The 19,709-nt window shown below is 71.3% G+C and overlaps 1 protein-coding gene across 1 annotated transcript; it reads left to right on the top strand.

The window, feature by feature from the left end:
* Positions 1-638: 638 nt before the first annotated feature.
* On the top strand, positions 639-15,394 carry LOC140645000 (uncharacterized; the record flags this gene model as incomplete). The annotated part of the gene is made up of 15 exons (XM_072848192.1): positions 639-964; positions 1,236-1,601; positions 2,228-2,503; positions 3,169-3,426; positions 3,559-3,834; positions 4,363-4,623; positions 4,779-5,014; positions 5,059-5,344; positions 9,136-9,307; positions 10,385-10,493; positions 10,900-11,108; positions 12,750-12,837; positions 13,087-13,164; positions 13,659-13,826; positions 15,323-15,394. Coding segments are annotated over exons 1-15 (2,913 nt in total), but the record flags the coding sequence as incomplete, so codon positions are not given.
* Positions 15,395-19,709: the final 4,315 nt, after the last annotated feature.

The raw sequence follows: 19,709 nt of genomic DNA on the forward strand, positions 1-19,709 counted from the left end.
CACCCCTGTCCCCTCCCCGTGTGTCCCCATCCCCGTGTCCCCCACGCTGTCCCCCTGCGTGTTCCCTTGTCCCCGGCGCCGTCCCCGTGTCTGTCCTTACGTCCCCTTGTTCCCCCTGTGCTGTCCCCACGCCCGTCCCTGTTGCTGTGTCTGTCCCCGTGCCCCCCACGCTGTCCCCAGGTCCATTCCTGTCCCCATGTCCCCTGTGCTGTCCCCATGTCCCCCAACCCGGCCCTGTCCCCCTGTGTGCTGTCCTCACACTCATCCCCGTCCCCGTGCTGTCCCCATGTCCGTCCCCGTCCCCACGTCCATCCCCGTCCCCGCATGCTCACGGTGTCCCCATGCCTATCCCTGCATCCCCTGGGCTGTCCCCACATCCATCCCTGTCCCCACGTGCTCACGGTGTCCCCGTGCCTATCCCCACGTCCTCTGGGCTGTCCCCACATCCATCCCCGTCCCCGCATGCTCACGCTGTTCCCGCGTCCCCTGGGCCGACCCCATGCCCGTCCCCCTCCCCATGTCCCCACGCCGTCCCTGCCTCCCTCCCCGTCTCCCTCGTGGTCTTTCGGAGCAGCCCCCGTCGCAGGCCCTGGTTTGGGGGGGCCGTCGGGGCACCCTGATGGCAGCCCCCACCGCCCGTCACCGGCCCCGGCCTCTTTCGCCCCAAGCCCCCAGGCCCAGCGGTGCCCCCGGGGGGGTCCGTTCCCCGGGGAGGGGCCGCGGCCGTGCCGGGCGCCCGGGCTCCCCGCCGCGGTGACGCCGGCGGGCCCCGGTGCATGTGCCACCGCGGGGCCGGCGCGGGGAAGCCCGTCCCCCGGGGAGGGCCTGGCCGTCCCCTCCCTCTCACCCGCCTGGCTGCAGGCGCGGCCGCCGTGGCGGAGGACCCGGGCGTCCGGGCGAGCCGCCATGGGCCACCGAGCGCCGGGCCCCCGCCGCAGCCCCTGGAGCTCCGCCGTCCTGGCAGGTGGGGGCGCGACGGGGCCCCTCTGCCTTCGGGGCCCTCCCGGGGTCCCTCGGGGGTCCCCTCCGACCCCGGGGTCTCCCCCGGGGCTTCTCTTGGTTCCTCTCCGCCCCAGGGTCTCCTCGGGGTCTGTCGGGGGTCCCCTCTGTCCTGGGGCCCACCTGGGGCTCCGTCTCGGGGTCCCCTCCAGCCCCGGGGGTCCATCCCCGTCCCGCCATGAAAACCCACCCGGGACGCATCCCCCGGGGCTGACGCCGCCTCCTCCCCCCCGCAGCCGCCCTCCTGCTCTCCTGCCCCCCGCCGGCGCGGGGCCAGGCCCCCCGCTTCGCCCTCCGCCAGGACCCCCAGGCCGCCCGCGCCGGGGGGGACGTCTCCTTCGCACTGGAGCCGGTGCCCGGCGGGGTCGTGTTCTGCTCCTGGCACCGGGCGCCCACCGCCGACCTGGACCTGGAGATCCTCAGCTACTTCACGCAGCCGGAGCCGGCGCAGGAGAACGGGCCGGCACACACCGGGCGGGAGACGGGCGCCGCCGACTGCTCCCTGCGCATCAGCCGCCTGCGGCTGAACGACACCGGCGTCTACACCGTGGCCGTGCGACACCCCAGAGTCGCCACCGCCAGCATCAGCCTGACCGTCCACGGTGAGTCCCCGCCGCCCGCGGTCCGTCCGTCCGTCCTTCCTCTTGGCCGTTGACCCGCCCCGGTGAGCGCCAAAACCCCCGAGCGAAGGGCGCGGGGAGGGTGGGGACCAGGACGTGCCCGGGGGCCTTTGCCCACGCTACGCGCCTGCCTGCTGTGCCGTTTCGGGGTGCCGGAGGCGTCCCCGTCCCGTCCCCGTCCCCCCACCGTCCCGTCCCGTGCCCCCCACCGGCAGCGTCCGGCGAATCATTAACCACCGGCCACGCTTCCGCCTTCCTGCGCCGCCCTGGGCACGAGGGGTGTGGGGGGGCTGGGGGCCACCCCGACCGGGGCCTGCGCGCGTCCCCCTGGGGCAGCGTGGGTGGGGGAACCCCCGGGGCGGCGGGCGGGGACGAGCCCGGGGTTTCTGCACGGGGGTGCGGGGACACCCCCAGCCCCCCGGGGCTTTCAGGACGGGAACAGGGTGGCACTGGGAGGGGGGAGCACCCGGACACGGGGGGGCACTCGGGACCCCCGCCGCTGTGCCCGTCCCCGCGCAGGGCAGCGCCACCTCGATCCCGACCCGTCCGTCCCCGTTTCCCCCGCCGGTGTCCTCAGGCCCCGGTGACACCATCTGTCCCCTGCACAGCCCCACTGACGCAGCCAGCGGTGACGCCGGACAACGTGACGGTGACGGAGGGCGACACCGTCACCCTGACCTGCCACAGCCCCCCCAGCACCCAGACGGTGGCCTGGCTGCGCGCCGGGGCTCCGGTGTCGGCCGGGGGCCGCCTGTCCCTGTCCCCGGACAACCGCACGCTGACGGTGCGGCCAGCGCAGCGGGGTGACGCCGGTGCCTACGCGTGCCGGGTCAGCAACGCCGTCAGCACCAACCACAGCAACAACGCCACTGTCACCGTCCTCTGTGAGTCCCCACGGCGTCCCTGTCCCCCCTGCTGGCCCCGTGCCCGTGCCTGTGTGCCCTGCGCTCTCCCGGTGTCCCCGGCACCGACCCCATGTTTGTTCCCATGTCCCCTGCGTGGTCCCCGTGTCTGTCCCCGTGTCCCGATCGCCGTTCTTGTGTCCGTCCCCACGTCCCCAGTGCTGACCCCACCTTCACCCCCGTGTCCCCGGTGTCGACTCAGTGTCCGTCCCACGTCCCTCTGCCGTCCCTGTGTCTGTCCCTATGTCCCCAGCACTGTTGTCAGCCCCATCGTCGTGACCCCGTGCTGTGCTTGTCCGCACGTCCCCCATGCCGTCCCCACGTACATCCCCATGTCCCCAGCGCCCTCCCCACGTCCGTCCCCACGTCCCCGTGCCGTCCCTGTGTCACCCAGCATCGTCACCATCCCCACCCCCGCAACCTGGTGCCACCCCTGTCCCCACGCTGTCCCTGCACCGTCCCCACGTCCATTCCCATGTCCCCAGCGCCCTCCCCCTGTCCCCTCGCACCGTCCCTGCGTCTGTCCCCACGTCCCCAGTGCCGTCGTCAGCCCCGTCCCCGCGACCCTGTGCTGCCCCTGTCCCCACGTCGGTCCCTGCGCCGTCCCCCCAGTGCCCCACGCAGCCCCTGACCCCTCTCCCCCGCAGACGGTCCCGCCGCCGTCACCGTCACCCCGCCGGGGCCCCTCGACCTGCCGGCCGGGTCCCCCCTGACGCTGACCTGCACTGCCACCGCTCTCCCGGACCCCCGCTACACCTGGTTTTTCGGGGCAGCCCGGCACCCCGGGGCCACCTGGATCCTCGGGCGCCTGTCCCCGGCGCACGGGGGGAGCTACGTCTGCCAGGCCCTGAACCCCCTCAGCGGCCACGGCCGGAACAGCTCCCGGCTGGAGCTGCGGGTCTGGGGTGAGTAGCCGGGGCTGCCGGCGCCACCGTCCCCACCGACGCCACCGTCCCCGCCACCGCGCTGCGCAGCGAGGAGCGAGCCGTGGGGGAGCGGTGTGACCCCCTGAACCCCCCGTGCCCGTCTGCTTGCAGAGCTGCTGGCGCAGCCGGTGGTGACGCCGGACAACGTGACGGTGACGGAGGGCGACACCGTCACCCTGACCTGCCACGGCCCCCCCAGCACCCAGACGGTGGCCTGGCTGCGCGCCGGGGCTCCGGTGTCGGCCGGGGGCCGCCTGTCCCTGTCCCCGGACAACCGCACGCTGACGGTGCGGCCAGCGCAGCGGGGTGACGCCGGTGCCTACGCGTGCCGGGTCAGCAACGCCGTCAGCACCAACCGCAGCGATGACGTCGACATCACCGTCCTCTGTGAGTCCCCACGGCCTCCCCGTCCTCACGTCTGCCGCGCCGTCCCCGCCTCCCCTGTGCCGTCCGCATCCCCCCCATCCCCGCGTGTCCCGGGCTGTCCCTGTCCTGTCCCCCATGCTGTCCCCATCGCTGCGTCCCCCGTGTCTCTCCCCATCCCCACGTCCCCCACGCCACCCTGTCCCCACATCCCCTCTGTCCCCATCCTCCCGCACCATCACCGCCCCCTGCGTCCGCCCCCATCCCCGTGTGTCCCGTGCTGTCCCTGTCCCGTCCCCCACGCCGTCCCCATCCCCGCGTCCCCCGTGCCTGTCCCCATCCCCGTGCCTCCATGCCACCCTGTCCCACGTCCCCGTCCCCACGTCCCCCACGCCACCCTGTCCCCATGTCCCCGGCCCCTTGTGCCATCACCACCCCGCGTCCCCCGCCGTCCCCGTGTGTCCCGTGCTGTCCCTGTCCCGTCCCCCACGCCGTCCCCATCCCCACGTCCCCCGTGTCCCCCCGCTGTCCCCGTGACCCCTCCGCCCGCAGACGGCCCCGACGGCGTCACCATCGCCCCGCCGGGTCCCCTCCGGCTGCGGCTGGGCTCCCGCCTGGATTTGTGCTGCGCCGCCGCCGCCGCCCCCCCGCCCCTCTTCGCCTGGACCCGCGGCAACGCCAGCCTGGCCGCCGGCAGCTGCCTGCGCCTCGACTTCGAGGACCCCGGCCAGGCCGGCGAGTACCGCTGCCGGGCCACCAACCCCACGCTGGGCCGCGCCGCCGAGGCCGCCGCGCTGCTGCTGCAGGACGAGGGTGAGCGGGGCCGGGGGGCCCGGGGCGGCGGGAGCCGGGGGGGGGACCCCGGCACAGGGCGGGCGTCCCCGACGCGGCGGGGCCTCGGCCACGGGCGCCCCCGCTCCCTCGCTGCCGGGGCCCCCCCCTTGGGGCGCCCCTCCGCCTCCCCGCAGGTCTCGGCAGCGGGGCCGTCGCCGGCGTCGTCGTGGGGACGCTGCTGGGCCTGGGGCTGCTGGGCGCTGCCGGGTTCCTGCTCTGGCGCCACATCGGCAGGCAACGGGACGGGACCCCCGGGCCCCCCCCGCGTCCGGGCCCCGCCGCCCCGCTCAGGGCTCCCTCCGCCCCTAGGTCCTCTGCTCCCGCCTCCCTCAACACGGCCAAACCCAGCGCCCCCCGCGGTGAGTCGTGTGTGCCCCCCCCCCCAGCGTCTTGGGGTCTCGTGGGGACCCCCAGGCCCTGGGGGGGGCTCGTCTCACCCCCCGTCTTCCCCGCAGAGAGCCCGGCTGCAGACGGCCTAGACGGCACGGTGAGGGGCTCGGGCGGTGTCTGGGGGGCCCGGATGCCTGCGGCCCCCCCCTCCCCGTTCCCGGGGGGCCGCGGGGCCCGGCCGCGGGGGTCCCCGACGCACGGTGCTGCCTTGCAGGAGGACGTCAAGTACTCAACCCTGGCCTTCAGGGTCCGGGGGGGGCCGGCGCCCCACAGCCCCCCCCGGCTCGACGGCGGCACCGTCTACTGCGAGGTCAGGTGGAAATAGGGGGCCGCCCCGCACGCCTGCGTCCCCCACGGGGCGTCGGGGGTGTCGGGGCCCCCCGGCTGGTCCTGGGGGCCTGGGGTGCCCCACGCGGGGCCGGCTCTGCAATAAAGGAGGTGATGGGCGGAGGCACTCCGGCGCGCGCGCGCGACACGCACGCGGTCCCTCGCGCACGCGTGTCACACGCTCGTGGTCCTGCGTCCCCCCCGCCCCGCGTAAAACGTTTCTTCCTCGTGTCCACCTAACCCTGCCTACCTTTGCCTAACTCTACCTTAACCCTGCCTAACCCGGCCTAAACCCGGCCTAAACCCAGCCTAAACCCGGCCTAAACCCGGCCTAACCCAGCCTGAACGTGGCCTAAACCCGGCCTAACCCAGCCTAAACCCGGCCTAAACCCCCTTCTCCCCGTACCCCTCCCCTCGCCCCGCCTGGTGCCTTCCCTTGCCTTACCTTGCCTTCCCCTTCCCCTTGCCTTGCCTTGCCTTCCCCTTGCCTTCCCCTTCCCCTTCCCCTTGCCCTTCCCCTTGCCTTCCCCTTCCCCTTGCCCTTCCCCTTGCCTTCCCCTTCCCCTTCGCCTTGCCTTCCCCTTCCCCTTGCCTTGCCTTCCCCTTCCCCTTCCCCTTGCCTTCCACTTCCCCTTGCCTTCCCCTTCCCCTTCCCCTTGCCCTTGCCTTCCCCTTCCCCTTCCCCTTGCCTTCCCCTTCCCCTTGCCTTCCCCTTCCCCTTGCCTTCCCTTCCCTTCCCCTGCCTTCCCCTTGCCTTCCCTTCCCTTCCCTTTCCCTTTCCTTCCCTTCCTTCTTCCTCTTCCCCTTCTCTTGCCTTCCCTTCCTTCCCCTTCCCTTGCCTTCCCTTCCCTTCCCCTTCCCCTTGCCTTCCCTTCCCTTCCCTTCCCCTGCCTTGCCTTCCCTTGCCTTGCCTTGCCTTCCCCTTCCCCTTCCCTTCCCCTTCCCTTCCCCTTGCCTTCCCTTGCCTTCCCTTCCCCTGCCTTCCTTGCCTTCCCTTGCCTTGCCTTCCCCTTGCCTTCCCCTTCCCCTTCCCCTCCCTTCCCCTTGCCTTCCCTTCCCTTCCTTCCCCTTCCCCTTGCCTTCCCCTTCCCCTTGCCTTCCTTCCCCTTCCCCTTGCCTTCTTCCCTTCCCTTCCCCTTGCCTTCCCTTCCCTTCCCTTGCCTTCCCTTCCCTTCCCCTTGCCTTCCCTTCCCCTTCCCTTCCCCTTCCCCTTCCTTCCCTTCCCTTCCCCTTCCCTTCCTTCCCCTTCCCTTCCCTTCCCCTTGCCTTCCCTTGCCTTCCCCTTCCTTGCCTTCCTTCCCCTTCCCTTCCCTTTCCCCTTCCCTTCCCTTCCCTTCCTTCCCTTCCCCTTCCCCTTCCCCTTCCCCCGGGCAGAGGAGGACGAGTTGGGCGGGTGGCGGCGGCGGCGCTTTAATGCCGGGGGGTCAGGGCCCCCGGAGCGGGGCTCCCTGAGCGGCCCCCGCGCAGCGCCGGCCGGGGGCGGGGCGGGGGCGGGGCCGGCTCGGGGGCGGGGCCGCAGCGCCGGGGGCGGCGACTCCTCCTCCCCTGCGGGCACCCGCGCCGGGGGGGGGGCCGCGGCGTCCGGGGGGGGGCGGCGGGGACCCCGGCGTCCGGCTCCAGCCTTCGCCCGCGTGGGCGGCCGTGGGCTTCCTCCCTCCCTGCGGGCCGCTCCGCCGGTCCCTGCGAAGAGCCAGGGGGAGCCTGGGGGGACCCCCGCGTCCGGGGGGGACCCCGGCGTCCGGGGAGCGGGCAGAGCAGCCCGGGGGGAAGCAAGCCCGGGCGTCCGGGGACGGGGACCGGGGGGGGACCCCGGCGTCCGGGGGGCGGGGGGGGAGCCCCGGCGTCCAGGGGGGGACCCCGGCGTCCGGGCGGCCTTACCCTGGGTGTCGCGTGTGGGGCCGGACCCGCCGGTGGACCATGGCGGCCGCGAAGGCCCCGGCCAGCAGGACCCCGACCAGGGCCCCGGCCACCACCCAGGCCAGGAACGGGGGCGGCCCGGCCGGCCCCGAGGCCGGCGCCCCGGTGGGCGCGGGGGTGCCGGGGGGCGTCGCGGAGGGCGAGGCCGGGGGGGACGCGGAGCCGGGGGGTCCGGTGGCGGCGGGGGGCCCCAGCTCGGCTGCCCACGGGGGCCCCATGGCCACGGGAGAGGCGCCCCGAGCCGCCAAACCCGTCGAGCCTGAGTCACGGGGCGGCGGGAGCGGGGGCAGGCCCGGTCAGGCGTGTGCACACGCGTGTGCGCGCCAGGGCAGGCGTGTGCGGGCAGGCGTTTCAGCAGGGCGGCTGCTGGCGGGGCAGCGGCTCCCTGCACGCGCACGTGCGAGGGGCGTGCGAGGCGCACGGGGGGCTTCACACAGCTCCCAGCGATTGAGGGGCGGGTGAGGGGCGTGTGGGGAGCACAGGGGCCTTTGCACGGCCCCCAGCGTGCGAGCGGCGTGCGAGGGGCGCGCGAGGGTCACAGGGAGCTTTGCAGGCCCTGAGCGAGCGAGCGGTGTGCGAGGGGCGCGCGAGCGAGGGGCGCGCGGAGCTCCACACAGCTCCCGGCGTGCGAGGGGCAGGGGGGTCTTCACGCAGCTCCCGGCGATTGAGGGGTGTGTGAGGGGCGTGTGGGGAGCACAGGGGCCTTTGCACGGCCCCCAGCGTGCGAGCGGCGTGCGAGGGGCACGCGAGGGGCGCGCGAGGGGCGCGCGGAGCTTCACGCGGCTCCCGGCGCGCGAGGGGCGCGCGAGGGTCACAGGGAGCTTTGCAGGCCCTGAGCGAGCGAGCGGTGTGCGAGGGGCGTGCGAGCGAGGGGCGCGCGAGGGGCGCGCGGAGCTCCACACAGCTCCCGGCGTGCGAGGGGCAGGGGGGTCTTCAGGCAGCTCCCGGCGATTGAGGGGCTTCCCGCGGCCCCGAGCGAGCAAGGCGTGTGCGAGGGCGTGGAGGGTGGCGGGGGCTCCGCTCTCCGCCGCCTGTGGCCGCAGCGGGGCTCTCCGGGGCTCAGCCGCCGGCGCGGAGCGGGGACCCGGGGCCAGCCCGGACACGCGTGGGGGCGGCGGGGCGCCCGCCTGCCCCGCCCAGCCGCCAGGGGGCGGTGCGGCACCCGCACGCCGCTGTCCCCGCCCAGGGGCGGGGCCGCTCGCGGGGAACCCCCCGCCCCCCCCCGGGGTCCCCGGGGCGTGGCCGGGGCGGGGGGCGGCCCCGGGGCCCCCCCCGGCGGAGGCGGCCCCGAAAGTCCCGTCGCTGCCGGCCGGCGGGGAAGTCCCGGGGTCGCTTCCGCTCCGCAGCGGGACCCCGGCGGCCGGGAGGGGACGCAGGCGTCCGGGGGGGACCCAGGCGTCCGGGGGGGGCACTCCGGTCCGTCCCCGTGTGTGCCCCCCCCCCCCCGCCCCGCCATGGCGGAGGAGCTGCCCGTGGACCTGCGGACGCGGCGCGGGGCCCCCCCCGGGCCGGGGCCCCCCGAGGCGTCGCTGCCGCTGCGGAAGCGGCGCTCGGCGATGCGGGGGGCGATGGGGACCACCCCCCTCCCGGGGCAGGGGCCCCCCCGGGGCAGGGCCCCCGGGGAAAGCGCCCCGCGGCGCCCCCAGCGCCTCCCCCGCCGCCTGCGCCCCCGGCCTCGGCCTCGGCTTCCCCCGCGCCCGCCGCCTTCTTCTCAGGTGAGACCCCCCCGGGCCTGTTTGTCCCCGTCCCCGGGCCTGCTCCCCCCCCCCCCCCCGGCGTCCCGGGGTCCCTCGTGGGTGGGAGGGGGGTGAGGGTCCCCCGGAGGCCGGGGTCCCCTCGCTGACACCCACCGCGCAGGGCTGCGGGGGGAGCTGCCGCTGCCGCTGCTGGGGGGGTCCGCAGCGGGGTTGGCGGCCCCCCCGGGGGTCCTCGCCCTCGCCCCCGCCCCCCTGGCCCTGCTGGGACCCCCCGAGACCCAACTGGCCGCCGATATCGCCGCCGCCACCGGGCAGGACGAGGACGGTGACACGTGAGTCGAGGACACCCCCCGCGTGGGACCCCTCCGTGGCCCCCCCCGGGGGGGACCCCCAGTAAGGGCCCCCCAGGAGGACCCTCCTGATCGACCCCCGCCATGGAGCCCCCGTAATCAACCTCTTCCTGGGCGCCCCCCGGTGGGACCCCCCCCCCCCTTGGGGACCCCTCCAAGGAGACCCCCGATGGGGACCCGGCCCGTGGGACCTGTCGAACGGCTCCCCGGTGGGGCACCCCCTCATGACCCCCTAATGACCCCCCGGGGGACCCCTCGGGGACCCCTCGCTGCCCCCGCTCCCTCCCCCGCGGGGAATCCCCGGCCCCACCGGGCTGCCCTGGCCCCGCCCCGCCGCCGCTTGACGTCACCGCCCCGGCCACGCCCCTTTACTGGAAGCGCGGGGGGGAGGGGCGGCTTCCTCCTCCCCCTCCCTCCCAGGTGCCCGTGACCCCCCTCCGCATCCCCTCGTGTCCTGCGTCTCCCCAAACCGCTCGTGCCTCCCCGGTGACCCCTCCGTGTCCCCCAGGGCGCTGCACATCGCCGTGGTCCCCCCCGCCCCCCATGTCCCCTGTGACCCCGTGGCTCCCCACGCCCCCCCCCCCGTGACCCCGTGTCCCTCCCAGGGTGCTGCCTGTCGCCGTGGCCCCCCACGCCCCCCCCCGTGTCCCCTGTGACCCCGTGGCCCCCACGCCCCCCCGTGACCCTGTGTCCCTCCCAGGGCACTGCCCGTCGCCGTGGCCCCCTGTGCTCTCTCGTGTCCCCCACGCCCCCCGTGTCCCCTGTGAACCCGTGGCCCCCCCGCCCCCCCGTGACCCCGTGTCCCCCCAGGGCGCTGCCCATCGCCGTGGCCCCGTGGCCCCCTGTGTTCTCTCGTGTCCCCCACACCCCCCGTGACCCCGTGTCCCCCCATGTCCCCACGTCCCCCAGGGCGCTGCACATCCCCGTGTCCCCCTCTGTTCTCTCGTGTCCCGTCCCCCCCCGTGACCCCACGTCCCCCCAGGGCGCTGCACATCCCCGTGTCCCCCTCTGTTATCTCGTGTCCCCCCACGCCCCCCCATGACCCCGTGTCCCCCCCAGGGCGCTGCACATCGCCGTGGCCCAGGGGGCCCTGGGGGCCACCCGGCGCCTGGTGGGGCTGTTCCTGCCGGGGGGTCGGGAGCTGGACGTCTACAACCGCCTGCGGCAGGTGGGGCAGGGTGGGGGACGTGGGGGGACACGGGGGGACACGCGGGAGTATGGGGACGTGGGGGCACTCGGGGCTGCGGGGGGACGTACGGGGGGGCCGGACGTTGCAAGCCCCGCGCGTGCCCTCGCACGCCCCTGACACCTTGCGCGCCCTCGTGCGCCCGTTCGCGAGCCCCGCGCGCCCCGTGCGTGGCCGCGGCCTGCCCCGTGGGCCCGCTGCCCCGTGCCCTCGCGCGCCCGCGACGGCTCTCGCACGCCGCCGCCTGCCTCGCCCGCGCCTCGCGCCCCCTCGCACGGCTGGCGCGCGCCCGGGCAGGGGGTCTCGCACGGCACCGGTGCCCGCCGGAAGCCTCCGCGCCCCGGGCACGCCCTGACACGCGCTGACACGCCCCGACGCGCCCGCGCAGACCCCGCTGCACCTGGCGGTGATCACGGGGCAGCCGGGCCTGGTGCGGCTGCTGGTGGCACACGGGGCCTCGCCGATGGCGCTGGACCGACTGGGGCGCACGGCCGCCCACCTGGCCTGCGAGAGCCGCAGCCCCCGCTGCCTGCGCGAGCTGCTGCGCCCCGGCCCCCGGGGGGGCCCCGACCTGCAGGCCCGCAACTACGAGGGTGAGCACCCCGAGGCGGGGCGGGGGTCCCCCGGCTGCAGGCACGGGGCTCCGAGGGGCCGCGCCCCGAAAGGGGGGCGTGGGGATGGATGGGGACACAGCGGTGGGGCACGTGGGAGTGGGGGTGGACGGAAATGGGGGACAACGGGGGGCACGGAAAGGGGGCGCACAGAAATGGGGGGGAATGGGGGGCACGGAAAGGGGGGCACCAAAATGGGGAGGAATGGGGGCACAGAAATAGGGGACAATAATGGGGGCACAGAAATGGCGGACAATGGGGAGGCACGGAAAGGGGGGCACCAAAATGGGGGAATGGGGGGCACAGAAAGGGGGACAATAGGGAGGCACGGAAAGGGGGCACGGGGCACCAAAATGGGGGGAATGGGGGGCACAGAAAGGGGGACAATGGGGAGGCACGGAAAGGGGGGCACCAAAATGGGGGGAATGGGGGCACAGAAAGGGGGGACAATGGAGGGGCACAGAAAGGGGGCACCAAAATGGGGAGGAATGGGGGGCACAGCAATGGGGGGCACAGAAATGGGGGACAATGGGGGGCACGGAAAGGGGGGCACAGCAATGGGAGACAATAATGGGGGGCACAGAAAGGGGGGACAATGGGGGCACGGAAAGGGGGCACCAAAATGGGGGGGAATGGGGGGCACAGAAAGGGGGACAATGGGGGGGCACGGAAAGGGGGGCACCAAAATGGGGGGGGAATGGGGGGCACAGAAAGGGGGACAATGGGGGGGCACGGAAAGGGGGCACCAAAATGGGGAGAAATGGGGGGCACAGCAATGGGGGGCACAGAAATGGGGGACAATGGGGGCACGGAAAGGGGGGCACAGCAATGGGAGACAATAATGGGGGGCACAGAAAGGGGGACAATGGGGGGCACGGAAAGGGGGGCACCAAAATGGGGGGGAATGGGGGGCACAGAAATGGGGGACAATGGGGGGCACGGAAAGGGGGGCACCAAAATGGGGGGGGAATGGGGGCACAGAAAGGGGGGACAATGGGGGGCACGGAAAGGGGGCACCAAAATGGGGGGGAATGGGGGCACGGAAAGGGGGGCACCAAAATGGGGGGGAATGGGGGCACGGAAAGGGGGCACCAAAATGGGGAGGAATGGGGGCACAGCAATGGGAGACAATAATGGGGGGCACAGAAAGGGGGGACAATGGGGGGCACGGAAAGGGGGCACCAAAATGGGGGGGGGAATGGGGGCACAGAAAGGGGGGCACCAAAATGGGGAGAAATGGGGGGCACGGAAAGGGGGGCACCAAAATGGGGAGAAATGGGGGGCACGGAAAGGGGGCACCAAAATGGGGGGGAATGGGGGCACAGAAAGGGGGACAATGGGGGGCACGGAAAGGGGGGGCACCAAAATGGGGAGGAATGGGGGGCACAGAAAGGGGGACAATGGGGGGCACGGAAAGGGGGGCACCAAAATGGGGAGGAATGGGGGCACAGAAAGGGGGGCAATGGGGGTCAGAGTGGGGGGTGCACAGAAAGGGGTGCACCACAACGGGGGCCAATGGGGCTGTCAAAATGGGCTGTGCTGCCCCAAACCCGCGTGGGACCGGGGGGCTCAGGGGCCGGTCCCCCCCTTAGCCCCCCGTCCCCCGCCTTGAGCCCCGGTCCCCCAGGCCTGACCCCCTGCACGTGGCCGTCAGCTCGGGTGCCCGCGAGAGCGTCCTGCTGCTGCTGGAGCACGGGGCCGACATCGACGCAGTGGTGGGGTTCGGGGGGCCCTGGGGGCTGGTGGCAAAGAGGGGAGGTCCGTGGGCTGGGGGCGGCGGGGGTCTGGGGGGCTGCGGGGGCCTGGGCTGCGTGGGCGTGGGGAGGTTGGAGGAGTCTGGGGGGGCCTCAGGGGGCTCGGGTGGGCCCTGGGGCAGCCAGGGTCTTGCGGGGGGCTGGGGCAGTCTTGGGGGTGGGGGTGTCGGGCGTTTGCCGTCCCTCACCCCCCACCCCGCGCTCCCCCAGGACATCAAGAGCGGCCGCTCGCCGCTGCTGCACGCGGTGGAGAGCAACAGCCTGGAGATGGCCGAGCTGCTCATCCAGGTGGGCTCGGGGGGCTCTGGGGGGCTGGGGGCTGGGGGCTGGGGGCTTCAGCGGGCTCTGGGGCTGCGGGGGGCTGTGAGAAATTGGGGGGCCTGGGGGTGGGGCGGGGGGCTGTGAGAAATTGGGGGCCTGGGGGTGGGGCGGGCGGCTGCGGGGGCTGTGAGAAATTGGGGGGCCTGGGGGTGGAGCGGGCGGCTGCGGGGGGCTGTGAGAAATTGGGGGCCTGGGGGTGGGGCGGGGCTGTGAGAAATTGGGGGCCTGGGGTGGAGCGGGCAGCTGCGGGGGGCTGTGAGAAATTGGGGGCCTGGGGGTGGGCGGGGGCTGTGAGAAATTGGGGGGCCTGGGGATGCGGCGGGGCGGCTGCGGGGGCTGTGAGAAATTGGGGGCCTGGGGTGGGGCAGGCGGCTGCGGGGGCTGTGAGAAATTGGGGGGCCTGGGGATGCGGCGGGCGGCTGCGGGGTCCGGGGGTCCCGGGCTGATGCGGGTGCCGGCAGCGGGGCGCCAGCGTCAACGCCCAGTCGTACGCGGGGTGCACGGCGCTGCACGCGGCAGCGGGCCGGGGGCTCCTGGGGGTCCTGCGGCTGCTGCTGCGCAGCGGGGCCGACTGCGCCCTCAAGAACTACCACAACGACACCCCCCTGGCCGTGGCCAGCAGCCGGCAGGTGGGGGGCTCCTGCTGGGGGCGGAGGGGCGGGGGGGGCAGTGGAGGGTAATGGGGTGTGAGGGTGGGGTGCTATGGGGGGTGGGGTGCAATGGCAGTATTGGGGTGCGGGAGTGGGGTGCTATGGGGTTGGGGTGCGGGAGTGGGGTGCAGTGGGAGTACTGGGGTGCAGGAGTGGGGTGCAATGGGGGGTGGGGTGCAGTGGGGTTATTGGGCTGTGGGAGTGGGGTGCTATGGGGTTGGGGTGCGGGAGTGGGGTGCAGTGGGAGTACTGGGGTGCAGGAGTGGGGTGCTATGAGGGGTGGGGTGCAGTGGGGGTATTGGGGTGCGGGAGGTGGGGTGCAATGGGGGTGGGGTGTGGGAGGGGGGTGCAATGGGGGTGGGGTGCAGTGGGGGTATTGGGGTGCGGGAGTGGGGTGCTATGAGGGGTGGGGTGCAGTGGGGGTATTGGGGTGTGGGAGTGGGGTGCTATGGGGTTGGGGGTGCGGGAGTGGGGTGCAGTGGGAGTACTGGGGTGCAGGAGTGGGGTGCAATGGGGGGTGGGGTGCAGTGGGGGTATTGGGGTGTGGGAGTGGGGTGCTATGGGGGGGGTGGGGTGTGGGAGTGGGGTGCAATGGCAGTATTGGGGGTGGGAGCGGGGTGCAATGGGGGGTGGGGTGTGGGAGTGGGGTGCAGTGGGAGTACTGGGGGCAGGGGGGTGCAGGAGTGGGGTGCAATGGGGGGTGGGGTGCAGTGGGGGTATTGGGGTGTGGGAGTGGGGTGCTATGGGGTTGGGGGTGCGGGAGTGGGGTGCAGTGGGAGTACTGGGGTGCAGGAGTGGGGTGCAATGGGGGGGTGGGGTGCAATGGGGGGGTGGGGTGTGGGAGGGGTGCTAGGAGGGGGTGGGGTGCAGTGGGGGTATTGGGGTGCGGGAGTGGGGTGCTATGAGGCGTGGGGTGGGGAGTGGGGTGCAGTGGGGGTGGGGTGCGGGAGTGGGGTGCAGTGGGAGTACTGGGGTGCAGGAGTGGGGTGCTATGAGGGGGTGGGGTGCAGTGGGGGTATTGGGGTGCAGGAGTGGGGTGCAATGGGGGTGGGGTGTGGGAGGGGGTGCTAGGAGGGGTGGGGTGTGGGAGGGGGGTGCTAGGAGGGGTGGGGTGCAGTGGGGGTATTGGGGTGTGGGAGTGGGGGTGCAATGGGGGTGGGGTGTGGGAGGGGGTGCTAGGAGGGGTGGGGTGCAGTGGGGGTATTGGGGTGCGGGAGTGGGGTGCTATGAGGCGTGGGGTGGGGAGTAAAGGGGTGCAATGGGGGTGGGGTGCGGGAGTGGGGTGCAGTGGGGGGTTTGGATGTGGGGGGTGGGGTGCAGCGAAGGGGCGCGGGGCACAGGGGGATGGACAGGGGGTGCAGGGGGAGGACCTGGGCGGGCGCCGAGGGGACCGGCAGCGTGGCCGAGGTGGGTTTTGGGGTGCAGGGGAGGAGTCTCGGGGGCCCCCACCCATGCTGACCCCGGCCTCCCCCCAGGTCATCGACATCCTTCGGGGAAAGGCCTCGCGCCCCCTCCGGCCCCCTCCAGCCCCTCCCCACCCCCGAGGGCCCCCGGCACCCAACGGTGAGGGGGGGGGGCTCTGCGAGTTCGGGGTTCCAGGGATTTTGGGGCGTGGCGAGGCGGGATTCTAGGGTTTTGGGGGTTGTCTCGGGGGGGGGGGTCAAGGGGGTCCCAAGGTTGTGGGAAGGTCCCTGGGGGTCTTGGGGGGGGGGGAAGTTTTGGGGAGCCTGGGGAGGGTTCCTGGGGGGTGAGGCTGTCGTGTGGGGGGGGGCATTGAGGGTCTTGGGGCATCGAGGGGGTCCTGGCGGTCCCATGGGGGGTCCCAGGGTTTGGGGGTCCCTGCGGGGGCCAGGGGTGTCCCCGGAGATGCAGGTGCTGGGGGTGGGGTCCCCCTGACCGCCCCGCTGTCCCCCCAGGACGAGCCTCCCCCGCGTCCCCCGGGCTCCCTCAGCCCCCCGGACCCCCAGCGCAGCCAATCAGAGGGTGGACTCCGATGAGCCGGCCAATGGGGTGCAAGGGCTGGGGCCCCGCCTAGGGGTGGAGCACGAAGTTGGCACCGGGCAGCCAATGGGATGCGTCGGTGGCCCTGCCCTCACCCTGCCATTGGCCGATGCCCACCTGGACCCTGCCTGTCTCTACCCAATGGCGTCGCCAGGCCGGGAGGCCACAGCCAATCCCCTCGTGCCACAGCTCTTCCACCGGCCAATTGTCTCACTGGGTCCGTCGGCCAATCAGGGGCCACTGCGGGCAGCCCAGATGGACCAATCACGGACGCTGGCGGAAGGGGGTACACACCCACCTGACCCCCCTCGGCTCCGCCCCCGGGAGGGGCGGGGCCAGGCGGGAGGGGGCAGGTGACCCCATGGGGACAAGGGGACCCCCACGGACTTCTCCCACGAGGGGACCCTGGCGTGCGGAGCCACCCCCTGTCCCCATCCACGAGCATTAACCCTCCCCCCCCGGCAGGGGTGGGGCTAGGCCTGTAATGACACAAATTAAAGCGATTTTGGCTACAAACCCTCCTGGGGAGGGGGCTGAGGCTGGGGAGGCGGGGCTGAGGCTGGGGAGGCGGGGCTAAGGCTGGGGAGGCGGGGCTGAGGCTGGGGAGGCGGGGCTAAGGCTGGGGAGGCGGGGCTAAGGCCGGGGAGGCGGGGCTGAGGCCGGGCAGGCGGGGCTGAGGCCGGGCAGGCGGGGCTGAGGCCGGGGAGGCGGGGCTGAGGCCGGGGAGGCGGGGCTGAGGCCGGGCAGGCGGGGCTGAGGCCGAGCAGGCGGGGCTGAGGCCGGGCAGGCGGGGCTGAGGCCGGGGAGGCGGGGCTGAGGCCGGGCAGGCGGGGCTGAGGCCGGGCAGGCGGGGCTGAGGCCGGGGAGGCGGGGCTGAGGCTGAGCAGGCGGGGCTGAGGCCGGGGAGGCGGGGCTGAGGCTGGGGAGGCGGGGCTAAGGCTGGGGAGGCGGGGCTAAGGCTGGGCAGGCGGGGCTGAGGCCGGGCAGGCGGGGCTGAGGCCGGGGAGGCGGGGCTGAGGCCGGGCAGGCGGGGCTGAGGCCGGGCAGGCGGGGCTGAGGCCGGGGAGGCGGGGCTGAGGCCGGGGAGGCGGGGCTAAGGTGGGCTGGGCGGGGCTGAGGCCGGGCAGGCGGGGCTGAGGCCGGGGAGGCGGGGCTGAGGCTGGGGAGGCGGGGCTGAGGCCGGGGAGGCGGGGCTAAGGTGGGCTGGGCGGGGCTGAGGCCGGGCAGGCGGGGCTGAGGCCGGGGAGGCGGGGCTGAGGCCGGGCAGGCGGGGCTGAGGGGCTTTTGTCTTCTCCTCCGTCTCGGTGTCCTCCAATCGGTCAGTGTCTGCCTGACGGCCTCTGTACTCTGTTCCAACCCTCTCTGGGTTAATGTAATCATCCTGTCCTCATGGCTTCTTTCGCCTCTCTGGCCCCCACAGGACCCCTCTACTTCCATCACGGTCCCTCCTGCAACCTTCCCGGTGTCCCAGTCGTGCAATTGCTTGTAGTGCAAGGGACCCCTTTGATCCCTCAGAACCCCTCCTCAGGCTTTCTTCGTGCCCCACAGCGGTCTTTGCTGTCAGCTCGGATGCCTCCATTCAATCCCTACCCGCCCTGAGAACAGCTGTACTCTCTTTGAATCCCCTCCCGATGTCAGTCCTTGTGTCCTTGAGCGTTCTTTGGTCTCCCTGGCCCCCGCAGGACTCTTCCACTCCCCTCACGGTCCCCCCGAGACCTTTCTTGTTCCCCACAGCCCTCTTTTTAACTCTGTTGGCAAACATCGGACCTCTCTTGTTCCCTTAGATCCCCTCTTCAGGCTTTCTTTGGGCCTCAGAGCGCTCTTGTCTTCCTCGATGCCTCTATTAGTCCCTGGCCCCCTACACACATCTGTACCCTCTTCAGATGCTTTCCCGAGTTTCTCATTGTCTCACCAGTACTTCTTCTGTCCTTCTGGTCCCTAGGGTCCCCAGTCCTCTCATTCCCTGATGCCTCCCGAGGCTTTCCTTGTTCCCTAATGCACTCTTCTAGCTCTTCGGCCCGCTTTGTGTCTTTCTTATTCAGACAGAACCCTTCCTGAGGCTTTCTTTATGCTCTAGAGCGCTGTTATTTTATTAGCAGCCATCTAGTATGTCTCCACTCGGTTGCTTGTCCCCTGAGGGCTTCTGTATGTTGCTGGGACACCACCTTGAGTTTTGCATTGTGTCCCAGAGCCGCCTTCTGTCTCTCTCATGCTCTTAGTACCGCACTACTCCTGTCATAATGCCTTTTGGGGCCCTCCTTGCACTCCACAGCCCCCTTTTGGCTCTGTAGCGCACTTTGCACCCTTCTTGCTCCCCGAGAACCTTTCCCTGTGTCCTGGTTTCAGCTGAGATTGAGTTAATTTTCTTTAGAGTGGCTGCTATGGGGCTATGTTTTGGATTTGTGCTGAAAACAGCGTTGATAATACAGAGATGTTTCAGTTGTTGCTGCACTAGCCAAGGACTTTTCAGCTTCCCATGCTCTGCCAGGTGCAGAAGAAGCTGGGAGGGGGCACAGCCAGGACAGTTGATCCAAACTGCCCAAAGGGCTATTCCATACCACATGACGTCATGCTCAGTATATAAAGCTGGGGAAGAAGAAGGAAGGGGGGGACATTTGGAGCGATGGCGTTTGTCTTCCCAAGTAACCATTACGCGTGATGGAGCCCTGCTTTCCTGGAGATGGCTGAACACCTGCCTGCCCATGGGAAGGAGTGAAGGAATTCCTTGCTTTGCTTTGCTTGCGTGCGCGGCTTTTGCTTTCCCTATTAAACTGTCTTTATCTCAACCCTCGAGTTTTCTTACTTTTGCTCTTCCGATTCTCTCCCCCATCCCACCAGGGGGGAGTGAGCGAGCGGCTGCGTGGTGCTTAGTTGCTGGCTGGGGCTAAACCACGACACTCCTTTTCGGTGGCGTTGCCTGCCGGTATCTGGAACGGTCTGTTGAATTAAGCCCTGCTCATCCTGAGCAGTGGTCTGAACAGCTTTGCCTTAAGGCACCAGTCAAGCGCCAGAAACACTAAAAGCTGGCAGGGGAGAGAAGAGGAATTGCTCGCACACAAAAGATGGAGCTGTCTCTCCAGGATCCAGCACTTAGCTCCTCTGCTTTCTCAAATCCTGGCGGCAGTGAAATCACTGTGTCAGCTGCCTGCTCCAGTCGGCCTGGATGTCAGCCTTTACAGTGGAGTGTATCATCCTAGTGCAAGCGGGTTCCAAGACAATATTGAACAATTATGCGCAGCCTGCTAGAAATGCTTGTGAGTTGTGCTGGTGTGAGGACAGAATGTGCCACCGAGTGACACGTCTCGGTGCAGCTGGGAGGGGTGTAGTCTTGCTGGGAGCTGGATGGTTGTGCAGCCTGTGAATCTCTTCGGCATTCAGTGTATCTAAGACCAATAGTAAAACGCAGGGGATCTACTTAGAACCCAGAGAGTCGTCGTGAACTTTTGTCATCTCGCTGAGTGTGTAATTCATCAAGAAATCAGTGTCCTGTAGGGGGTAGTGTAATTGGTTGAGCAGGAACCTAACTCCTGTTCCTGTCCTGAACAAAAACCCACAGCAGTGTCGCTGGTGAGGTTATGTCTGTTCGTCGTTAAAGTACAGTCCTGCATCTTTAGCTAAAGCTTTGTGTGGGCTGTGGGAATTCCCTGCTCCCTTTTGGATCATGGCAAACTGTGACTTGGATCACGGCAACCATCCTTTACTTCTTCTACGTGATTGTGTGTGGTAGGTACACAAGAGCCTGGTGACAGAATGCGTTGGAAACACATGGATGTGTCCAAAAGCACGCGTTCTTGTTGTTGCAAGAGTTTGCTGGAAGCAGGAGAAATCATTCCTTCACTAGGAGAACAAATCTGGGCAGTC

This window comes from Ciconia boyciana, chromosome 30 (genome assembly GCF_034638445.1).
Source record: "Ciconia boyciana chromosome 30, ASM3463844v1, whole genome shotgun sequence".
In the NCBI taxonomy this organism is placed as follows: domain Eukaryota; kingdom Metazoa; phylum Chordata; class Aves; order Ciconiiformes; family Ciconiidae; genus Ciconia; species Ciconia boyciana.